This window comes from Sceloporus occidentalis, unplaced genomic scaffold (genome assembly GCF_023333645.1).
Source record: "Sceloporus occidentalis isolate IW3139 unplaced genomic scaffold, rSceOcc1.0.p SCAF_4, whole genome shotgun sequence".
Lineage (NCBI taxonomy): Eukaryota > Metazoa > Chordata > Lepidosauria > Squamata > Phrynosomatidae > Sceloporus > Sceloporus occidentalis.
Genome location: NW_028316984.1, coordinates 46,462,552 through 46,483,703, shown reverse-complemented (window position 1 = coordinate 46,483,703; position 21,152 = coordinate 46,462,552). Strand labels below are relative to the sequence as shown.

General features: G+C 40.3%; 1 protein-coding gene across 2 annotated transcripts; it reads left to right on the top strand.

Moving 5' to 3' along the window:
• Positions 1-1,152: 1,152 nt before the first annotated feature.
• DAPL1 (death associated protein like 1) lies at positions 1,153-18,472 on the top strand. 2 transcript variants are annotated; one of them, XM_089519962.1, is made up of 5 exons: positions 1,153-1,293; positions 8,536-8,627; positions 10,816-10,853; positions 14,774-14,834; positions 17,553-18,472. In XM_089519962.1, exons 1-5 carry the CDS (start codon positions 1,251-1,253, stop codon positions 17,670-17,672), a joined length of 354 nt encoding a protein of 117 aa, XP_089376088.1. In that variant the 5' UTR covers positions 1,153-1,250; the 3' UTR covers positions 17,673-18,472. The 2 variants fall into 2 exon arrangements, with proteins under 2 accessions (XP_089376088.1, XP_089376087.1); XM_089519961.1 differs by lacking the exon at positions 10,816-10,853 and having other exon boundaries at positions 1,157-1,293; positions 8,536-8,623.
• The last annotated feature ends 2,680 nt before the right edge of the window (positions 18,473-21,152 follow it).

The following is a 21,152-nucleotide window of genomic DNA, read 5'->3' as shown; positions in this document are numbered from 1 at the left end:
GTTTAATAACATGAACCAGCCAGTTGTTGGTGCCACACTACGGGAGATGGTAGCTGATAATGCTGGTCATTACCTAAAAAGAGTATTTCTAATTCAGAATTATTGTTGACTTTATGATTTAGCTGAACCATCTGTTCAAATGTAGGCTGAGTCCGCACTGCAAAACTAATGCAGTTTTACGCTGCTTAAACTGCCATGGCTTAAGGCTATGGAATCCTAGGATTTATAGTTTGTTGTGGCACCAGAGCTCTCTAACAGAATAAAGCTAAATGTCTCACAAAACTACAAATTCTTGGCTTGACTTGAAGGCACTGGGATTTGTGGTTTGTTGTGGCACCAGAGCTCCCTGACACAGAAGTTTAAATAGTTCACAAAACTTCAGATTATTAGACTGACTCAAAGGCATTGGGATTTGTAGTTTGTTGGTGGCACCAGAGCTCTCTGACACAGAAGGCTAAATATCTTGCAAAACTACAAATTCTTGGTTTCCATAACACTGACTTGAAAACTTTGGGATTTGTAGTTTTTAGTGGCACAGAGCTCACTGACAGGGAAGGGTGAACATCTCACAAAACTACAACTCCCAGGAGTTTTAGTTTTGTGAGATGGTCACCCTTCCTTGTCAATGAGCTCTGTGCCACTAAAAAACTGCAAATCCCAATGCCTTCAAGTCAATGTTGTGGAATCCTGGGAGTTGTAGTTTTGTGAGATGGTCACCCTTCCTTGTCAGCGAGTTCTGGTGCCACTAAGAAAACCTACAAATCCCAGTGCCTTCAAGTCAGTGCTATGGCATCCTGAGATCTGTAGTTTTGCGAGGCAGTCAGCCTTCTCTGTGCGAGAGCTTTGGTGCCACAACAAACTACAAACCCCAGGATTCCATAGCATGGAGCAGCCAGCCAGGGCAGTAGTTAAAGTGGTGTCAAAGTGGGTCATTTCTTGCAGTGGGGATGCAGCAGCCTAAGTATTTAGATTAGAACTTGGAAGTGGGATTCCTGACCCTCCCTCCTTTCTTCTTCCAAGTCCAATCAGGCTTGGAAATTGGAACAGTCCAGATGTTGTTCTGCTCCAAACTCCTCCTCCCTGCCTCCCTGCCTCCCTCCCTGCCTCCCTGGGAAGAGGAGGAGCCCCAAACATCTGGCGGGGCCACGTGACTCCTGCCCAAAGCTTGGCTGAAGAAGCTCCTCTCTTGCCCTCCTCCTCTATAAAAGAAGAGAGCAGCCTCTGAGTCTGGCAGCTGGAGAGAGGGAGCCATGGCGAAGGTGGGAGCACTCAGAAAGGGACACTCGCCTGCAGGTAGGAAGCCTGGTGGGGAGGAGGACCAGGGCATCAGGATCTCCCACAGATGGAGCATTGTGGGTGTGTATGTGCGTGAAAACCTGGATGTTTTGGCATCCCTGCTCAGCTATAGCAACCCACTGGGGTGACCTTGGGGGAGTCACACTCTCTCAGCCTCAGGGGAAGAAGGCAGTGGCAAACCTTCTCCCTGAACCCACCTTGGCAAGGACACCCCACAAGAGGGTGGGCGGGGAACGACGGGAAGGCACACAACAACAACAACAACAACAACGAAGTAGGCTTAAGTCTAGGCAAGTTCCTGCTGCCAACTTTTTTCTTTCATGAATCCCAAAGGTGCTACAAGATCTCTCTATATTATTATTACTATTATTATATCCAAATGCATCTGAGGAAGGAGACTTAAGTCTAGGAAAGCTCCTGCTGCCAACTTCTTTCATCCAGTGAGTCTCAAAGGTGCCACTACAAGATCTCTGTACACAACGACACTACTATTCCTTGACCTTGATGTTGGGCAAGTCACACTCTCTCAGCTCATTTCAAACCATACAGAACCCTTAGTAACGTTTTGGGGTTGTTGTTGTTGTTTTTTGCACTAATGTTACTCATAAATTGTAATTTCCATATACTGCTGAATTCAGTGCTAATGGCTGTGACATAAACAACTAGTAAAATTAAAATTTTGCCTTCAAATTGCAATACCATACACACAACCTAAATGTATTTACATATAGATAGTGAAGATTGGGTTAAAACGTGATGTTTTTAAAGAAAAAAAATAAAAGAATAAAAAAAAATTAATGTTTAATTTTTTTTAAAGTAAAATTTTGGAATTTGAAATGTAATTTTAAAATCTTCCGGGGCCTTTCTTTCTCCTCCCACTAAGCTCTCCCCCACTCCCAACATCTCTTAAAGCATTTTAAAGAGAAGCAGATGAATGCCACAGCCCATTTGTGCCAAAGGTTTGAGGAGCAGTGGTTTTGCACACACCCACACACACTTTAGGGTGTCACCTGGTGTGGTCCACACACCCATAGTGACACCACTGTTGTGGGGGAAACGCTTCCCAAAGTTTAGTGGCACTCATTGTTCACCCAGTGTCCAGTGTATTGCATGGGGGAAAAGCTTGCACTAGGAGTGATAACAAGTGCATCTACACTGTAGAAACAGTACATTTTGACACCACTTCAAGTGCTGTAGCTCCATCCTGGGGAACCCTGGGATTTTTAGTTTTGCAAGCTCTTCAGCCTTCCCTGCAAGAAGAGTGCTGGTGCCTTGCCAAACTGCACATCCCAGGATTCTGTAGGATGGAGCCATGACAGCTAAAGTGGGGTCAAACCACATTAACACACCAGGGTGATTGGAGGTCCTCCTTTTCCCCAACATGCCCTCCATGTCAGCCTTCTCTCCAGAAGGAATTCCAAAATGGCCTCCTTCTTGCACATCACTAAGAAGCCTGAATTTATATGTTTTGAGCTTTTATTGGCTAATGGCCTCCATTTGTCTGGAAGGTCCTCCATTTTTGCAGTGCCATGTCCTCCTTGGCAGTAAGGATCTCTGGTTACTCTGATTACACATATGTGAACAAACTTTGTATTGGCTCAGGTGCACATACATCCCTCTTCAGCTCATAGCCTCTCTGTTTATTTTAGCATAGTGCTTATGACAAGAGCAACCTGTGCATCTCATGACTGACTCCTATTTGGAAGATGCCCACAAACAATTATACAAAGTGGTGTTATAAATTTGAGCAAAAAAACTGAATTGAGATACAAAATGGAGGTTACTCATTCTGGGTAAGCCCAGTGTTTACTGTTGCTAGGAGTCAACATCCCACTATCACAAACTTTCCCAAGTACAAAGATATAGCCATGTTAGTCTGTAAAATCAGTATGTAAAGAGATCTTGTTGCACCTTTGAGACTAACTGAAAGAAAGAAGTTGGCAGCATGAGCTTTCCTAGACTTAAGCACACTTCCTCAGATGCATTTCACTTTAAGTCCACACAGGCTCATGTCGCCTATTTCTTTTTTTCAGTTTGGTCCAAAACGCACTGCAGAAATAATCCAGTTTGAAACCGCTTTAACTGTCCTGGCTCAGTGCTAGGGAATCCTGGGGATTGTTGTGGCATCAGAGCTCTCTGACAGAGAAGGCTAAATGTTCTAGAAAACTACATTTCCCAGAATTCCCTAGCATTGAGTCAGGGCAGTTAAAGTGGTCTCAAACTGAATTATTATTTCTGCAGTGTGTTTGGGACCTCTGTGGTTATTATGTGCCTTCATGGTGACCCTATGATGAGGGTTTCTTGGCAAATTGCTTCAGATGGATTTTTCCAGTGTCATTCTCTGAGGCTGAGAGAGTTTGATTTGCCCAGAGTTACTCAGTGGGTTTATATGGCTGAGCCAAAATTCGAACCCTGAGTCTTGCCTATGGACTAAAACACACTGCAGAAATAATCCAGTTTGAGACCGCTTTATCTGCCCGGGCTGAGTGCTAGAGAATCCTGGGAACTGTAGTTCATTGTGGCACCAAAGCCCTCTGACAGAGAAGGCTCAATGTTTCACAAAACTGCAGTTCCCAGGATTCCCTAGCTTTGAGATAGGGCAGTTAAAGCAGCCTCAAACTGGATCATTTCTGCCCTGTATTTGGGACCTTAATCTCAAAGGTGCTACAAGATCTCTTTATTTATGGTTCTTTTCCAAATACAGTGCCTTCCAGATAAGTACAATTCTCATTGACCTCCACTGTTATAGTTGAAAGCACATGGTTGAGATGGCAAACCCTGGTGTTCTTATTTAATCTCTGGACTTTAGGAGGCTCTCCTACTGTTGCAATAGCATTGTCTATAACAGGGGTAGGCAACCTGCGGCCTGCGGGCCGGATGCGGCCCGGCAAGGCCTTGGGACCTGCCCCAGCCCGGTCCTGCCGCCGATTGCCGCCGGGGCCTTTGGCCTCTCGCGCGCAGGGGCAAGGGGGGCAATTGTCTATAGACGCCTCAGAAACATGCATTTATATTAACATTTTTTTTAAAATCAGCAAATTTTTTTGCGTGTCCTCCACTTTTTTAAAAAAAGTGTCCACCATTGGAAAATGTTGTCCTACATTTGTCTCGGTTTATTTATTTATTTCAATTTTTTAAAAAATATTTAATTATTTATTTTTTGGCTTCGGCCCCCCAGTTGTCTGAGGGACAGCAACCCGGCCCCCGGCTCAAAAAGGTTGCCTACCCCTGGTCTATAAAAATGCTGTTCAATCAGGATTGCTCTTTTTCCTTGCACATCTTCAGAACTGTTCCAGGATTACAAAACCTTCTCTCACACAACAGCATTTGGGACTGCCCACCCACTCCTCCTCCAACGCATGATCCCCACCTCTTTTCATTGCTTGGCACACTCACCAAAATATAAATGAAAACAGTTTTGCCATTAAAGGGGCCTTTCCCCTCTTGTTATTGGAGCTTCCTGATTGGGATAATTCAGACTTTCTAGACTTGCTTACAGAGAAAAGTGAGCAGCTATTGATCCATCTCTCTGATCTATTTATTGCTGGGTTTCATGTGGCAGCAATGAGTATGTCTGCAGGAGGAGGCAGAGGGCTATGGAAATAAATGTTTTTTTTAAAAAAAACTGTAAGACACTTTTTTTTTTGTCTTACATTTCCAGGCACTTGTGAAAGTCAGTGTCAGTGAAAGAAAGATTGAAGGCGTTAGCATACCATGGTCAACATAGTATTGTAGCAACAGAGGTTCAAAACACACTGCAAAAAATGATCCTGTTTGACACTGCTTTAAGTACCCTGGCTCAGTGCTCAGGAATCCTAGAAACTGTAGTTTGTTATTGCACGAGAGCTCTCTGACAGAGAAGGTAAAATATCTCACAACACTACAATTCCCAAGCATTGGGCCAGGGAAAATTAAAATGGTGTCAGACTGGATTATTTCTGCAGTGTGTTTTGGCACAGAAACTCAAACAGGGCTGGAAAAGGAGGTGGGGTGGTGGGAGTACAATGAGCAAGGTTTTGGCTTCCCTGACAAAGCCCCAGTGGCGGGGACCGGTTATTTGGCAATGGGTTTTTTTCTATAGAGAAAAAAAGTTTTAAAGGTTTCTCACAGTTACTTTTCCAATTGAAGGGAAATGAAGTGGAAATGTCCACGCCGTTTTCTTTTCCCCTGATCGCTATGTTTTCCCTCCCAACTCACACCCCATTGCCCAGCTAAAATCGGCATAAAATGCAATTGAACTTTCATACAGGAAAGCATAGCAGAACAGAAGTGGGAAAGGAGGTCATCAACAAGTTTTTTTTGTGTGTGTGTTTTAATATTGTATTTTTTAAAATAGTCTCTCATAGGAGAACAACAGAAGAGGGACAGTGTCCCAACTGAAGGTGTTATTCTGATAGAGTTGTGATTTACCTGTCTCATGCAATAAGGCTCCCAGTTTCCTCTGAGGCACTGGGAAGTGGAGTGGTAATTCGTTAGGAACTTAGTTGTTGTTGTTATTATTCTGTACCTTCAAGTTGTTTCCAGTTTATGGTGACCCTAAGGCAAATCTATCATGGAGTTTTCTTGACAAATTTCTTCAGAGGGAGCTTGCCCTTTCTTTCCTTTGAGGTTGAGAGAGTGTGACTTGTCCAAGGTCACCCAGTGAGTTTTTGTGGCCAAGTCAGAATTTGAGCCCAGGCCTTCAGTATCTTGGTCCAACACTCAAACCACTACACCACACTAGCTGGCTAGGAACTAGGTAAACTTAGCTGAGGCTGGACACTTCAGGTCACTTTAATCTTAACCTAATTTGCAGGGCAGGCATGAATGCTAACTTTGCCTTGGAAGAAGGCTAGGATAAAGAGAAAGAAAACAAAAATATTAAAAAAAACTTTTGTTGAATGTACCATTAATTAAAGTGTATTGAAATCTCAAACTAGTTTTTCAATATGAAAAAACCCTCATAAAACCCTAACAACTCTTACAAAACTGCAGCTTAATTACCTCCCCTCCCATAACTCATTTTTTATACTATCCCTTTATGCTAGGAACTCCTTTCAAGAGGATGTTGTGATATTTAATCATCCTATGCTGGGCTTCTCCCTAAGAATGTGCAATGTGACTTAATTTATTAGAAACATAATAAAATAAATTGCTTTTAAAACTAGAACAGAACTGTTGAAAAAAATAAGAAATCTAGTTAACCAACAGCAATGCAATTAAAATACTTTTAAAAGTCTGAATAATTAAAAATGTGTTTATCTCATGCTCAAAGGATGCAAGCCTAGGCACTAGGCATATGAAAAGGTCATCCACTTTCCTATGTCCTTTATGGAGCCTTGCATTTAACACCTTAGTCCCCCCCCCCCATCTGAAATGAAACGAGCTACATGCTGTGTTAAATAATGTGTAACTAAACTTTACTTTTTATTTTACTGTAAAATAAGTGCAGGGAAGGCCTGATCCAGTTTGGATGCACAATTACACCTACTGAAATATTACCCCAACTGTGTTTTTCTTTTTGTTGAATTTTTGCCTTCCCCCAGCAGGGTCTGAGAGAAGAAAAATGCCATTAGTGCCAATAGAGAGAAGTTTAGTTGTGTTATGGGAGGGGGGCAGGTTTAGCAGGGAACCAGCTGTGAGAAACATGCCTCACTATCTGTTGTGGCCTTGGCCCAGTTGAGGCACCTGTCATACTTTTTTAGACTAAAAAAAGTTAGCTGAATGGGATTCATTTGATGCAGCATGTAAATTAATACAAAATCTAAATGGTATGTTTTTCTTATGGAGAAGGGCTGTTCTCTTTAGCGTATGGCTATTCAGCTGGCACCAGCTGCCATCATGACAACACTGTTTTTAAGGAATAAAAATCTATAAAACTATCTTAATCTTGTTTCTTATTATGTGTGCCTATCTGAAGCATGTTCCTGGTTAAACATTTCCTCTTGATGTTATAGTTACTATAATCTGCCTTGAAAACTAGTGTGAGAGAGAAAAGAAGGATGCTAGAATTTAAATATCAAGCTGGGCATATATTGTTACCAAAACAAGACCTGTTCGTAAGACGTGGAACTGTCTCAAAACTTTTAGACTGTACACTCAGTAGGCCCTGACACTTTATTTCTATATCCACAAAGTTGTTGTGAAAACATGTAGTTCATAACTAACCAACCTGTTCACAGATTGAACCAGGGTACAAATATGCCCTAAAATGAGAGAATTCGACCCAGGTTTTGTCTTTCCTTTGAACAGCATAAGATACATTTTTGGCACTATCTTTACACTATTGAAACACTTTTTTGTGAAATATTTCTGCATGCTTCTAAAGATGAATTTATTTGACACTACTCAACATGGGAACTGTTGCTGCTGCTGCTTTAATTGGTGCTAATTGCTTTTCTGATTGACAGGCTTGCTAACAGAACATAATTGTTGTTTGATCTGATGAATTTAACTATCAGCGTTCTAACTGTTATCACAAGAAGTACCTTTTCAAGTTTCTGGATTATCTTGGCTGGATAAATTCTGTGCTGTTTGTCATGGAGTCTGCTCACGCCTGAGCTAGACAAGAGGTGACAACTTGCAACCATTATCTAGAAAACAAAATTCTTGTTGCAACCCTGGTTACTGCAAGCCTTGATATGATTTGTGTGTGAGGGGTGATAGCCATGATTAAATGCTTTTTAAACAACAGCCAACACTTAATAGGGCTGTAATACGAATGCACAAATGACCTCTTCATGAAAGGGGGAGAGGAAAAGTGTTAATAATGCTTGTGAATGTGGCTTCATATCCATTGTATTTTTGTTGTTATTCCAGCCTACTAATTCCTGCTAGAGGAGACATACTGAATTGATTGCTGAATAGCAAGCCAACACTTGGGTAAAGCCCATTGATTCAGTGGCCTAACCTAGTAGGGACCAGCAATAGGGTTAAAGTCCAAATTCCAGGCATCAGGTATAGATATAACCATATAAGGCTTGTAAAAAAGTGCTGTCTGAAGCCTAGAAGAAGAGACTAAACCAGATAGACCAGCAGTCTGTCTGAGACGAGTCAGTATATGGGCAGCTTCCAATGTGCTAGAGTAGTATGTATTAAAAGGGTGCATGTGCATCCCCTGAAGGAAGTTACTTTTGAATTAAATGTTGTTTCTTGCCTATGTTTCTTAATGCAGATTCAGCAGAAGTGTTCCTGTTTTGGCTTCAGACAAGCCAGTTACTCACGAAACACTCATTATGTATGTCTCACAATTTTCCCCTACAGTCAAAGCTGGAGGCAAGAGAGTTTCTAAGAAGATGGAAAATGCACCTGCAGAAAAAAATTCCAAATCATCTGGGAAGGAGAAGACAAAGTATGTGCACTTTTATGCTTGCCTTTTTTGTTTCTGTTGTGTTCTAATATTGAATGGTATACTTAATAACAGTACTACCAAAGTAAACCAATGCAAGTAATATCAATGAAACCAGAAAGAAAACAAATCAGAACATGTTCAGTATGAGAAAACTGCATGTAGTATATTATTATTATTATTATTATTATTATTATTATTATTATTTTAATATTCAGAATGCAAAACATGCTCACACTTCAACCTAAAGGTGAAAAGTTTTGTTTTGAGGTACAGATTACTTGGAGAGAGCTGCCAATGACTGTATGTTAGCAAGGAAGACAGTAGTAGGTGGCAGGAGAGCGACTGATAGTTTTGCAAGGCCAACAACCTGTTAATCACAAATACACTCTTCGTACAACCAGAGAGGAGATGGTACATATGGACATCACTGGACGGCCAATAAAAAAGCAAATAGATTACATAATAGGTAACAGAAGATGGAAAAACTCAATTTCCACAGCGAAAACAAGAGTAGGCATATACTGCAGCATAGATCACTAACTGCTAATATCAAAAATTAGAACAAAGCTGAAGAAGATGACATCAACATACCAATATACAATCTGAAGAACATCCCAACAAAATTTAAAGAAAATTTGAGAATTTGCACTACCTGACCTGGAACCAGAAAAGCTGTGGACAGAAGCCAGGGACATCGTTAAGGAGAACAGCAGAAAAGAGCTGTCTGTGGCCAAAAAGAAAAAGAAGCAATGAATGACAGATGAAATGCTTCAAGCGGTAAAGGAAAGACGAGAAGCAAAAGAAAAGGAACAAACAAAGTCAGAACCATGAAAGCTACTGTTCAGTGATTACTGTGCAACGATAAAGAGAATTACTACAACAATCAATGCAGAGAAATATAAGCAGACAACACAAAAGAATAAGAGACCAGATGCCACAGCCCCACGTCAGCTAATGTATAATTTGACCTTTTTGATTATTGTCCCTCCACACAACAGTAAGAAAATATTGAGTGACTGTACAGATGATAATAATGTCTGCCTTCCAGGCCTGGGTGCGCAAGGACTTCTTTTTAGATTCTGATTAAGCATCATGTTCATGTCTTCAGTCAATATGACAGCCCCAGAATGAAAGGAGTATTGAAACAGCTCTGTCTGATCAGAAACACTGTATGAACCATCAGTGACTTTCTTTCTAAGTTTCATCCCCAACAAATCTGAATTTCCCCATCACAACATCATTATGTTGACAGTGTAAAGGAATACTTTTTTTTACAATAAATTACCATTGCCCCATTTGCTTCAGTGTGAAGGAGCCACCAGCACAGTATCATAGACAATAAAAACCTCGTTTATTGTGGCTAAGTCTCCTGATAGAGAAAGATGTTGGAGCTGTGGGACTGAAATACTTGAGAATTCAAATCTACTTTTTGTCAGCTTGTTTATATTAAAATGCATGATAAACTGTTAATTTATCTGAGACTTGAGGGAGAACATGTTCAGGTAAGAACATGCAAGATGGTAGACCCAGTTGGAAGACGGGGGGAGGGGGGGGAATCACCCTTGTTATTAACAAAATTAACACCATCACAAACGAACTGGAGTAAATTACCTAATAAATTGCTGGCATATGGGAGGATCTCAAAGTAGAAAGTGATTGCACTCTCTGGGAAAAAGGTGAAGGCTGGCAAAAGCTGTTTTAATCCCTCTCCAACTTCACCTACCCTCTTCAGAGTAACAGACTTGGTCAGCTCAAAACTATTCCTATTAGGACATGTGTAAGGATAACACAGAGGAGTGTTTCTCAGGCTGTCAAATGTGGGTGACCAACAATGCATGCCAGGGACCAGCACCATATTTTTGTCCATTAGCTGCATCTGTTTTTATTTTCCCCTTGGAAACTCACCAGGAAGTGGCAACCAATGACTTGGGGACTGACACCGGTCAAGAGGCAACCAGTTTGAGAAACACTGGTATAGAGCAGAAAACATACAGAAAACAGAAAATCTACAGAAAACTATGGATGCCGGCCATGAAAACTTTCAACTTCACATAAAACAAATATCCTTGGGATGTGATAAAATGGCTGCATAGCCGAATAGTACATAATAGGATTGCTGTGTTGATCTGCCTTCTACTACTTCTTGGGAAAGAGACTAATGTTTTGATATTTTCTTCATTTTCTTTGAAGAGGCCACCTCTCATCCTTTCCCAGGAAACACCATGGCCAGGTATGTGTTCTTCCTCCTCACCATCAGGGAGTTTAGCCTTGTGAGACTGAAGTGTCAAGGATCTCACTAATTGCAATGTAATTTGTTTGTTTTGTTTTTGTTTTTGCAATGTAGTTATTGAAGTTGCAGCTTAATTCCACAGGGAATGAGCAAAGGTGTCAAAATGTAGACTTTCCTAAGATGGTCAGTAGAAAGGTCATCAGAAGATGGCAGGATTTGCATTTGCAAAGGGTTTAAAGGGAAAGATGTTCATATTTATATTTTTACATTGCCTCACTTTCTATAAACCTAAAATCATTTGGTGTGCACATGATCTGTGTTTTCTGGCACAATGTGTAAAGTGCTTGATAATGTATTGGGTCTGCTTGGTAGTCTTGGGATGCAGTCCCAGGGCAGAGTGTGTCTGTTTAATATGCCAGCTTGTGCTTATATATTAGGGCAGATTTACCCATCAAACCCACCTGAACTAGTCTTCCTCAAACAGGTCAAAATAAACTGCTTCAGTCACTTTGGAGGTATGCTATTTAAATGATGCATGCATCCCAAGAGGCTGGAAGCCGCGCTAAAGCCACGTGCCAGCTTTGGTGCAGCTTCTGGCCTTTTAAGATGCGTGCGTCATTTAAGCAGCATATCTCCAAAGTGACCTGAAGCAGCTTTGTTTTGGCTTGTCTGTTTGGGCCCCTAGATTCAACACATGGCTTTTCCTTTTTTTTTCTCCCCCCCCCCCTTTTTTTTTTTTTGTCTTCCACCTTGATCCACTTAGATGTCACCTGTTAGAGGTCTTCAGCTCTTTGGTCATGCAGGTTTTGTCCAAACTTTGAGTGTTGTACTTTCCAGATTTTGCTGAAACTGCAGTTAATTTCAAATTGCTATGCTACAGTGTGGCCACCTAGCCCCACAGTAGCTTCACACTGAATTTCTGAAAGGGAGCTCCTTTGGCTGGATTTTGCATGCTTTTGGCATCTGCACAGGTTCAAGCAACCCATTGCTTTGCCAGAACCCTTCAAACCAGTGTCAGAGATTCATGAGTCTATTGGAAGGAAAGTAGGTTCTTGGGGAACATTAGTGGTGAAGTCCAGAGCAGGTTTTCTTCTGTAATAGTTAAGTGTTGTCAGAGTGTAAATGCAAATTAAAAATGGCTTTGAAAAGTTTAAATGATGGGTGAGTTATGGAGTGATGAAACTAAGCTGCCATCTTGGGTGCTTGTGAGCTAGGCTCCCTCTTATTTCCCAAATTTCTTGACTTCTGTTTTCCTAAAAAAAAAAAGCTGATTTGTGAAGGTTATAACATTATCAGCCTCATTCCCTTGGAACTAGCATTCACAAGTGTTCTTTTACATCCCAGTAGTTCTGCTGCTAGCTGTATTCTGGATAATTGGGTGATGCTGTTCAGTACTATTGTCCAGTAAAATAGAAAACACCTGAATCATTTTGTTTTCCTTTTTAAATTTATATTCTACCTTTCATCTCAGGAGCTCAAGGCAGAATAGTTTTCTTCCCACCACCCCTTTGGGGTGAAAGACAGTGACTTCCTAAGCTCATTTTGTGAGTTTGTAGCTTGCTTTTGAACTGACATGTATGGGATTGTACTGTAAACTATAACTGCTCCTGCAGAATGTTCTGGCAAAAGTGGAATAGTTTAGCAAAAGTTTCTGTGCTACTTGACATCAAATTCATAGTCATAAGCTTTGTTCTTGTTTTGAAGAAGGATGCCTGGAGGACTGGAAATAAGTGTTGCAAAATTCTTTGGCAGTCTAAGCACACAGTGCAACAGTGCTAAAAATTCTTTTATTTTCCTCTGAGGCAAATGTTTATTTGAGGTGAAACCTTGCACACAAAAATAACTATTGTGGTCTTCTTCTCACTGTGCAAACGTTATTTCTGGAAATGAACTCATTCGCTTCCTCTGCACAAAACCTTTAAGCAAAAGACCTGTTATACAATTTATTACCATCAGGTAATGGGTATTAAAATGGGGGACGTAAAGATGTGTTGACTGAAATCTTGTCAGTGGATCAAGTGTAGCTTCATATTCTGGTCTCACAGCAGTGTTCTGGTAAGCAACAAAAAACAAGCTGTTTGTGCAATCAGTTATTCTGAGGTAAGAGTCCCAGAAGTCGCTTCAGCACTGCTGTGCTCTCATGTTCAAGCGACTGAGTCAACCAAGACTCATCTTTCAGCAACACTTGAGAACTAGGGATCCCTGTGTAGAAATTTAGAAGGCTGGAAAATAGAAACAGTGCACAAATCATGGTTTTCTTACATATTTGACGTCTAAGTATAGATTTTGCTGTATGTTGTACATAGTAAAAGATATATTTGAAGATTGGCTTATTCATCCTAGGCCTTTTTTGTTTTGGTTGACTTAAATCATCTGGGGTTTACATTGGTTGTGTTCAAAGAAGTATAGAATATGTTATCCAGTCTCATTTGTCACTTGAATTCCTTATGAGTCAAAAGGGTACACCATCCTTTCCCAATATGGCACATCCATGTATTTGGGACTACAACATTGCATTACCCCAGTCAGCATTATCCAGTGATGAGAAATGGTGAAGTTGTAGTCCAAAACATTGGGAGAGTGCCATCTTGTAGAAGGCTGGAATACCCAGCACTTTCCTGAAGATAAGTGATCAAGGATTGAAGGAGGTCGTCCCAACTAGTATAAGCATATGATTGCTTCTTGTTGCTGAGGATGGAATCAGAATCGTGATCATGGCATTGGGGAAAAGTACATTTAATCCTTTGCCCCCGCCTCAATCATAGTTCAGTCTTGGTTGGGGGGACCTTCTCCCTTAACTGCTGTATAGTAAACAAAAGACCAAGTACACAAGGGCTGATCATGTAAAGGCATATTTAGCTTGGCCATACAGTAGTCTGTGAAGTAAAATAGAAGTTTGTTGTTTGTTGTGTGCCTTCAAGTCGTTTCTGAATTACGGCATGCCCAAGACCCTATCATGAGGTTTTCCTGGCAAGATTTGTTCATAGAAGGTTTGCCATTGCCTTCCGTTGAGGCTAAGAGCATGTGACTTGCCCAAAGTCATCCAGTGAGTTTCATGGCCAAGCTGGAAATCGAACTCTGGTCTCCAGAGTCATACTCCCAACAAACACTCTAACCACTATGCTATGCTGACTTTCTAAAGTAGAAGGTTAGGTCTCGGATCATCATGTCAGGGATGATGGGAGTTGTAGCTCTTCACCTCTGGCTCTAACTCACCACCTTGTTATGCACCGGCGCTGACCAGTTTTGGCCAGTGGTTAATGCTTTTCTCCAAAGCAGCAGAGTTTTAGAGAATAGGCTGAAGACCCTGACAAACTCTCCAAGCCTTCTCACTCTTCTTCCACAGAAGTCTCCACACTTCTCCAGGATCCTGCTGGCTCTTGTATCTTCACTCAAGACACCAGACAACTCAGTAGTCTTATATAAAAGATCTACTTTATTCTACTATATACAAATACTATATGCCCTATAAATCACAATCTCTACAATCTCCAAACTACTCACACAACTCCACAACTACCCACACAATACATTGGCAAACATAGCAATTATTATAGCCATTGTCAAACACCACCCACTTAGTCAGTTTCCACCCAGTGGACGTGTACATCCATTTTGATTGGTTCTCATAGTTCAACCCATACTTAATGATTTCATCATTTCACCTTGTACACTTAATGATTCTCAGGTGTTTTCAATTGTACACTCTACATTTCTGTCCTTGGCATTTAGGACTGCTAAATTACATTAGCTTTTACACCTGTGTGGCTTCTTAATTGCTTTTGCTTAGTCACTGTGACTTTCACATACATGTTTTATTTCTTCTACTGTATATCCCATGTTGCATTTTCCTTAACAGAATGGTTTTATGAACAGCCAAACCCTGATTAACATTTATTTTGTTGTGTTTTGCTTCACAGCTCTGCTAATATCCTAAAGATGCAGAGTATGAGTGTCTTGCTGGCAGACACACTGGATAAAGTAAGTTTCTAATGAACAAATACATTAAATGCCACTTTCAGAGAAGCAGATAAATTGGTCTGTACCAAGAACTACAAAGAATCTTAGAGAATGCAAGATCTGTTGTAAGAATGCTTTTCTGGGTCACATCTTGCTTCACTAAGGGCGCTTTTCTGGGTCACATCTTGCTTCACTAAGGGCATGAAGTAGTATTCTCCGGTGGCAGGGCCTTGCCTTGCATGGATATGGAGAGAAGGTGGGTGCTTGGGGCCAAGGGGATGAAGTCCGTGGCAATTACCCATAAAGCTAAGCTATATGAAACAGCTAATGTTTACCAATTATTGTGGCAATTGGTAATGTGCATGGTACAAGCATGTTTTGATTATGCATGTATTTTATGCAAGAGTCATCAGAGTGAACTTCTTTCATTTCATGACTTCATTCATTCTAATCAAACTGAGCAACTAGAAAGTATTCTGCAGATGTAGAGCACAGTTTGAGGAGTGTCGGAATTGCTACAACTCATATCCCAGCATAAATCTTTCATTTGGCTTTACTTTGTGTATGTTTCTGTGTTTCTCTCAGTCTCTCTATCACACCCACCCACACTCCCCTACCTGCCTACCTACTAGTGAAAAATATCACTTTATGGATTGAGCTCAATCACATTAAAACTTTGGAATGAGAAAGTGTAACAGAGGATCCTCAATGGATGCTGAAATGAAGATGTGGAAGAGGGGAGAATCAAGGATCGTCCTGCCTATCAGTAATTCTATACCTGGGAGGGAAAGGGCTGGCATAAAGAACACAAGGTTTCCTCTGCCTGAAAAGTACTGGAATGCTGTTTCATCAGATGTGGAGAACATGCCGAGACAAAACTTGTAGCAATTCTGGCACCGCTCAAGCTGTGCGCTACACTTTACGCATCTGCAGAATGTTTCCTGGTTCTCAGTATGAATAAATCGAACTAATCCTAGCATGTGGCCATTTGGAAGCCTTCAGATGCTGCAACAGGGATTAATTTGACTTTTTTTTAACTTCAGACAGCAAATGCTGCTCCCCTCCTTCTCCTTGCCAGATAGCTCCTTTCCCCTTGCCATTCACTTGTATTTGTAGCAATCCAAGGGAGTGCAGGAGGTATTTTTGATCCCAGAATGTTAAACAGTTTAGATCGAACAGCTTGGAGGGTGATATTTTGTCAGCAGCTGTTAGTGCTGTAGGAGTAACTGGTCAGCAGCGGCAGAAGTTATCCCTCTAATAATAGGGTTAAATGAGTTTGAATTCCAGGGGTATTCAGATTAGGCATAAATACGCTCAAGGCACCAGATCCCATCTGATCTTGGAAGCTAAGCAGGGTTAGACCTGGCTAGCCCTTGGAAAGGAGATTGTCAGGGAATACTGGGTGCTGTGGGGCAGGACCCTGGGGGCGGGCAGGAGAGTTGCTCATGGGGGCCAAGAGTCTATAAAAGGTTGAAATATAAATATACCATGGAAGTGTGAATGAAAATACACACAGTAAGCCAACAAAATATTTTTATTCATATACTATGTTGGTGTGTGAGATGCATGTAGATGTAAAGGGGATCACAAGGGTAAAAAGTTTGAGAACCACTGCTGTAGGCTATATTTCAGAGAAAGGCAATGACAAATTTCCTATAGAATTAATGGGGTCACCACAGTGACGACTTAAAGACACATACAGGTGACTTGAAGATAGTACTTTACTTCCCGTGTCAATTGCAAAATACAGTATATCTGCTAGACAAAATTGGTGGCAACTAGAAGAGAACTGAAAGGCGATATTGTTACTGAAATGTTAATATACTTTATGCCTAGCCAGGCCTTAGTTAGGCAAGCTTCATAAGTACACCAAGAATCACCATTCTGGGAGAGCACAGTGCATGCAGTTCTGTAAAATTGCTTCTGGTTGCTCCAAAACATCCACTTGACTGGAAAATATTGGACTTAACAGTAATCTGAAGCTGACTAGTCAACTGCAAGGCAAGAATGAATGTGAAGAACCCCCTTGTCAGGTTGTTTGAGGGTTTTTGTTTTGGCAAATTCAGCATAGGGCCTAGTGTGTAATTATTGCTCTTGATATGCAGGTCGGTTGTTCCCATGCACCTGAAAAGCCAGGGAAAAATCCATGGATATTATTATAATGTATATATAGGACAGTCTAGCCAAGAAGTATGGTGTTTCTTGGCTCCAATAGGTTGACAGTGTGCAAAGGGAGTAAATGTTAGAAAACACTGGTTTGGCAACCATTGTCTTGCCCTGTTAGGCTTGCTGCTAGGATAGGGAAGTATCAGGAAAGATAGTCATAAAACAAGAAAACCTGACCGGGAGAAGTAGACAAAGACACCACCACATGCCTACATTCATAATCATCTGCTGTTCCCTTCTCCATATTATTCAAAGGACCAAAATGTTCTCATGTGTGGGAGGTTTCTTTGTTACACTTTTTCATTTGGTATTTAAAATTCTGTTTATCAATCTGTTTGTTTCTTGATTCTCCCACTGTTACCACCATTATTTTCTCCTTGTGGGGCTATTTAATGGTTTTTATCTTTAATATGTTAAATTATTTAATGAGGTCTCTCTGTTCTTTAAATGTTCTTAGACTGGTCAAGAAATCAAATGCAAAGTAAATAAGCATATTCTACCAGGTTGAATTTTAATACTGATAGTTGGGTGTTCTTTCATTCAAATTCTTTTCTTTTCTTTTTAACCTTACAGCTTGCACATAAACTTCCACCAGCTGCCTCACAAGTAGCACATCAAAAGCCACGACCCACCCTGGAGAAGATTATACTGCCCAAAAGAATGTGCATTATTCAGCAGCCATGGAAATGTTAAAAAGATGTATAATAAAATATTCATATATTTGAAAGACATACTCTTAACAAAACAGTACTTAGCTAAGCAAGCAGTAAATGGACCAAATGGTTCAGGTAGTTTCTACTTTGTATTTTTCTTGCAATAAAACTATATATTCACTTGTTTTCACCGAAAGCATTTTTTATATAATATTATTCATAAGATTCTCATTTTAAAACTCCCAAACCACCTTATTACAGCACTTTAAGCTAGGAATAAACAAGTGATTTCTTTAAGTCCTGTCCTTGGAGAGGTAGAGATTATGTGGCACTTCATTCATCCTAAAAAACGAAATACTGCACTCCTCAAAAATATGCTGATGCATTCCAACCTGTCCAGTGACATGTGTAAACTAACTAGTGTTGTAAATAAATTGGACCTTTCCTGGAATATTTTAATTGCAATAATGTAAGCCAGGAAAGATGGAGACCACTTTTAATCTCTCAAAATGATGCTGGGATTCAGCCTTATTTTGGAAAAATGTCTTATCACATATATATGACTGGACTAAGTCTGTAAGTACATTTAGTTTTATTTTTCTTATGTTGTGTTTAAGCATTTCCCAAGTTAATACTGCATTTAATTTTGCTACTGGCTATACTATAAACTCAAATGGTTGTCTTCAGATCCTTACCCCCTTTATAATGTCACACTACTTAGGATTCTAACAGGATGAAAAATATAGAGGAAATCTTGGACTTTTATTCTAAACTCTATTTGCTTTCAAAAAAACATGTATATGCTATACTGGTATGGAAAATAAATTACGTACTATACAACTTGGAGGTTGTGTGTTCAACCAAGTCGCTGCAGAGCATGCTGCTTTGCATGTGCTATCTCAGGAACAGTTTGACCATAGCAGAACCTTAAACTATGCATAGTGAATCCACAGAAGGATGCTTCCTGAGATTGAAAAGAAAAGGGTGCAGCATGAAGAATCTGTTTTTGGACACCAATTTCCTATTTCATATGAAATAAAGACCATTTACTATCTATTAAGCTGTTCCAGATTTCTTTTTGTACTTGTGACAGTGAACTACTTAAATGAGTAGGAACCGACATTTGCCCTCCTACATATTCAAAATGGTTCAAGTTAGTAGGATCTTTCTTGTATGGTCAGCCCTGGATAACCACTGGGATTTGGTGTGGATACCAAAAATATTGGATGCTCTAAAAGTGTATTAGACTAAGGCAAAAAGAATAAGAAGACCACCACCAACACTGAAATAACAGAATATTTGAATAAGAGCCACGCAACTAAATCAAGCACAACATAAAGCGCCAGACTTGAACAGCTGCTAAGAGATCTGTACAGAAAGAGTAGCACAATTACTGTAAATCTAGGACAATATAGCAACCATCCTAAAATTCATAATGGAATTGCTGATCTTACAAATGTATGCCATATCCATAATATTGGCCTCAATATGCCTGGAAAGCAGAATATGCAATGCCAATTTTAAAAAGCAGGATCCAGGAAATTACATGCTTGGTAGCTTAATGACGGGAATGCATTATAGAATGAATAAGCATACAGAAGAATATACTTTGTGGAGAAAGCATAATCATGGTTTCTGCAAAGGAAATTTTACTTCACCAATTTTTTGGAGTGCTTCAGCAGCATCAACAAGCCTGTGGATAAAGGTGTTCTGGTAGATATTTCGAATTCCCAAAGCTTTTGAGGTTCTGAGTTGTATTTCTGACTGAAATGAATAGTCATTGAATAAATAGTCACCTCTCATGGATTGGTGTTTTATTAAACAAAAACTATAACATTAGCAGTACTCACAGCAGGTGTTTCTTTTCTCCTTTGTGCTGCATTAAGGAAGGATTTGGAAGAAAAATGGATTATATAGTAATGCCCTCACATGCAGAGGAATCTTGTAGCACCTATGAGACTGACTAACTGAAAGAAAGAAAGAAATTGGCAGCATGAGCTTTTGTAGACTTCAGTCTACTTCTTCAGATGCATTTGAAGAAGTAGACTTGAAATCTACAAAAGCTCATGCTACCAATTTCGTTCTTTCCATTAGTCTCAAAGGTGCTACAAGATCTCTCTACGTACTGATTCTACAGACTAACACGGCTATATCTTTTAATTCTATCACAAGTTTATGGTACAACATGTCTGCAAATTGTGTACCTCTCTTCCAGCTTTATTGTCACAAGTCTACTGCTTGCTTTAACAATTCTATTCTGCATTGTACTTTGTGTGTGCCTAGGATATACAGTGGGCTCTTGGTATCTGCTGGGGTTTGGTTCCAGAACCCCATGTGGATTACAAAAAGTCCTATTATGTACAGTGGGGTAGAAAAATGATGTCCCTTATATAAAATGGCAAAATCAAGGTTTGCTTTTTGGAATTTATATATGTTTAAAATATTTTCATGTTATGGTTGGTTGAATCTGTGGATGAAGAATCTGTGGATAAAGTGTCATCAGTTCCTTCAAATTCCATACAGAAGCTCCCCTTTCTGTTACAGGCTTTGGCTTAATCATTGAGACTTCATCCATGGATGGCACCTGACTCTATGCAGTAGTGTTTGCTCCCATCATGGTTGTCGTTCCTGCCTTATTCTTTATTTGCTCAGCATTCACACTTTTTATAACTCCTAAGTTGTCAGATGTCTAAGGATTCTTGTATCTGTTTAAATCAACTTCAGCATAGGGTGAGAATGGAAAACCATTGGCCTCCCAGATATTTTAGACTTCAGTTCCATCCTCCAAGACCATCATTACCAATAGTAAGGGATTATGGGATTTGAAGACTCGCAACAATTCTAGGGCCAAAGATTTCCGACTCCTGGCACAGGGCCTATAGGCCAGATCTGTTAGGCACCATGTAAAAGGAAAGCAAAACCTATGACCCAGGAGGTTGTATTAAAAAAAAAAAAACCTTTAAAAACAGGCACAGAAGACTATCTGGAAAGAGCAGGGATTGTGGGAGACAGCACTTCCTTGTTTCTTCAGGTTAATTTTTATCGCAGTGTTGCTGTTAGTCACACCAAGGTGGGGAACAGAATCACATAGCTGGAAAGAATCACAAGGGCCAGCCAGTCCAGCCCCCTGCCATGCAGGAATGCACAACCAAAGCACTCCCAAGAGATGGCCATCCAACTATTGTTTAAAGACTTCCAACAGAGAAGAGTCCACCTCCAGGGTGATCAGATGTCTTCCTTTTCCAGGACATGTCCTACATTTCAGACTTCTGTCCAGGAGGAATTCCAAAAGGTTTTCCATTTTGAGCATGACTAAGAATCATGAATTTATATTTATATTAGTAATTTTAGCTTTTACTTTGTCATGTCCTACATTTATCTTGAATACTCTACATTTTTCAGTGCCTTGTCCTCTTTTGCAACCATGACATCTGGTCACCCTGGAGTCCACTGCCCTCTGAGGGAGTCTGAAAAGCCCTTACCACTAGCTCTATATAGCTTTTACTTCAGGTTGCATCTA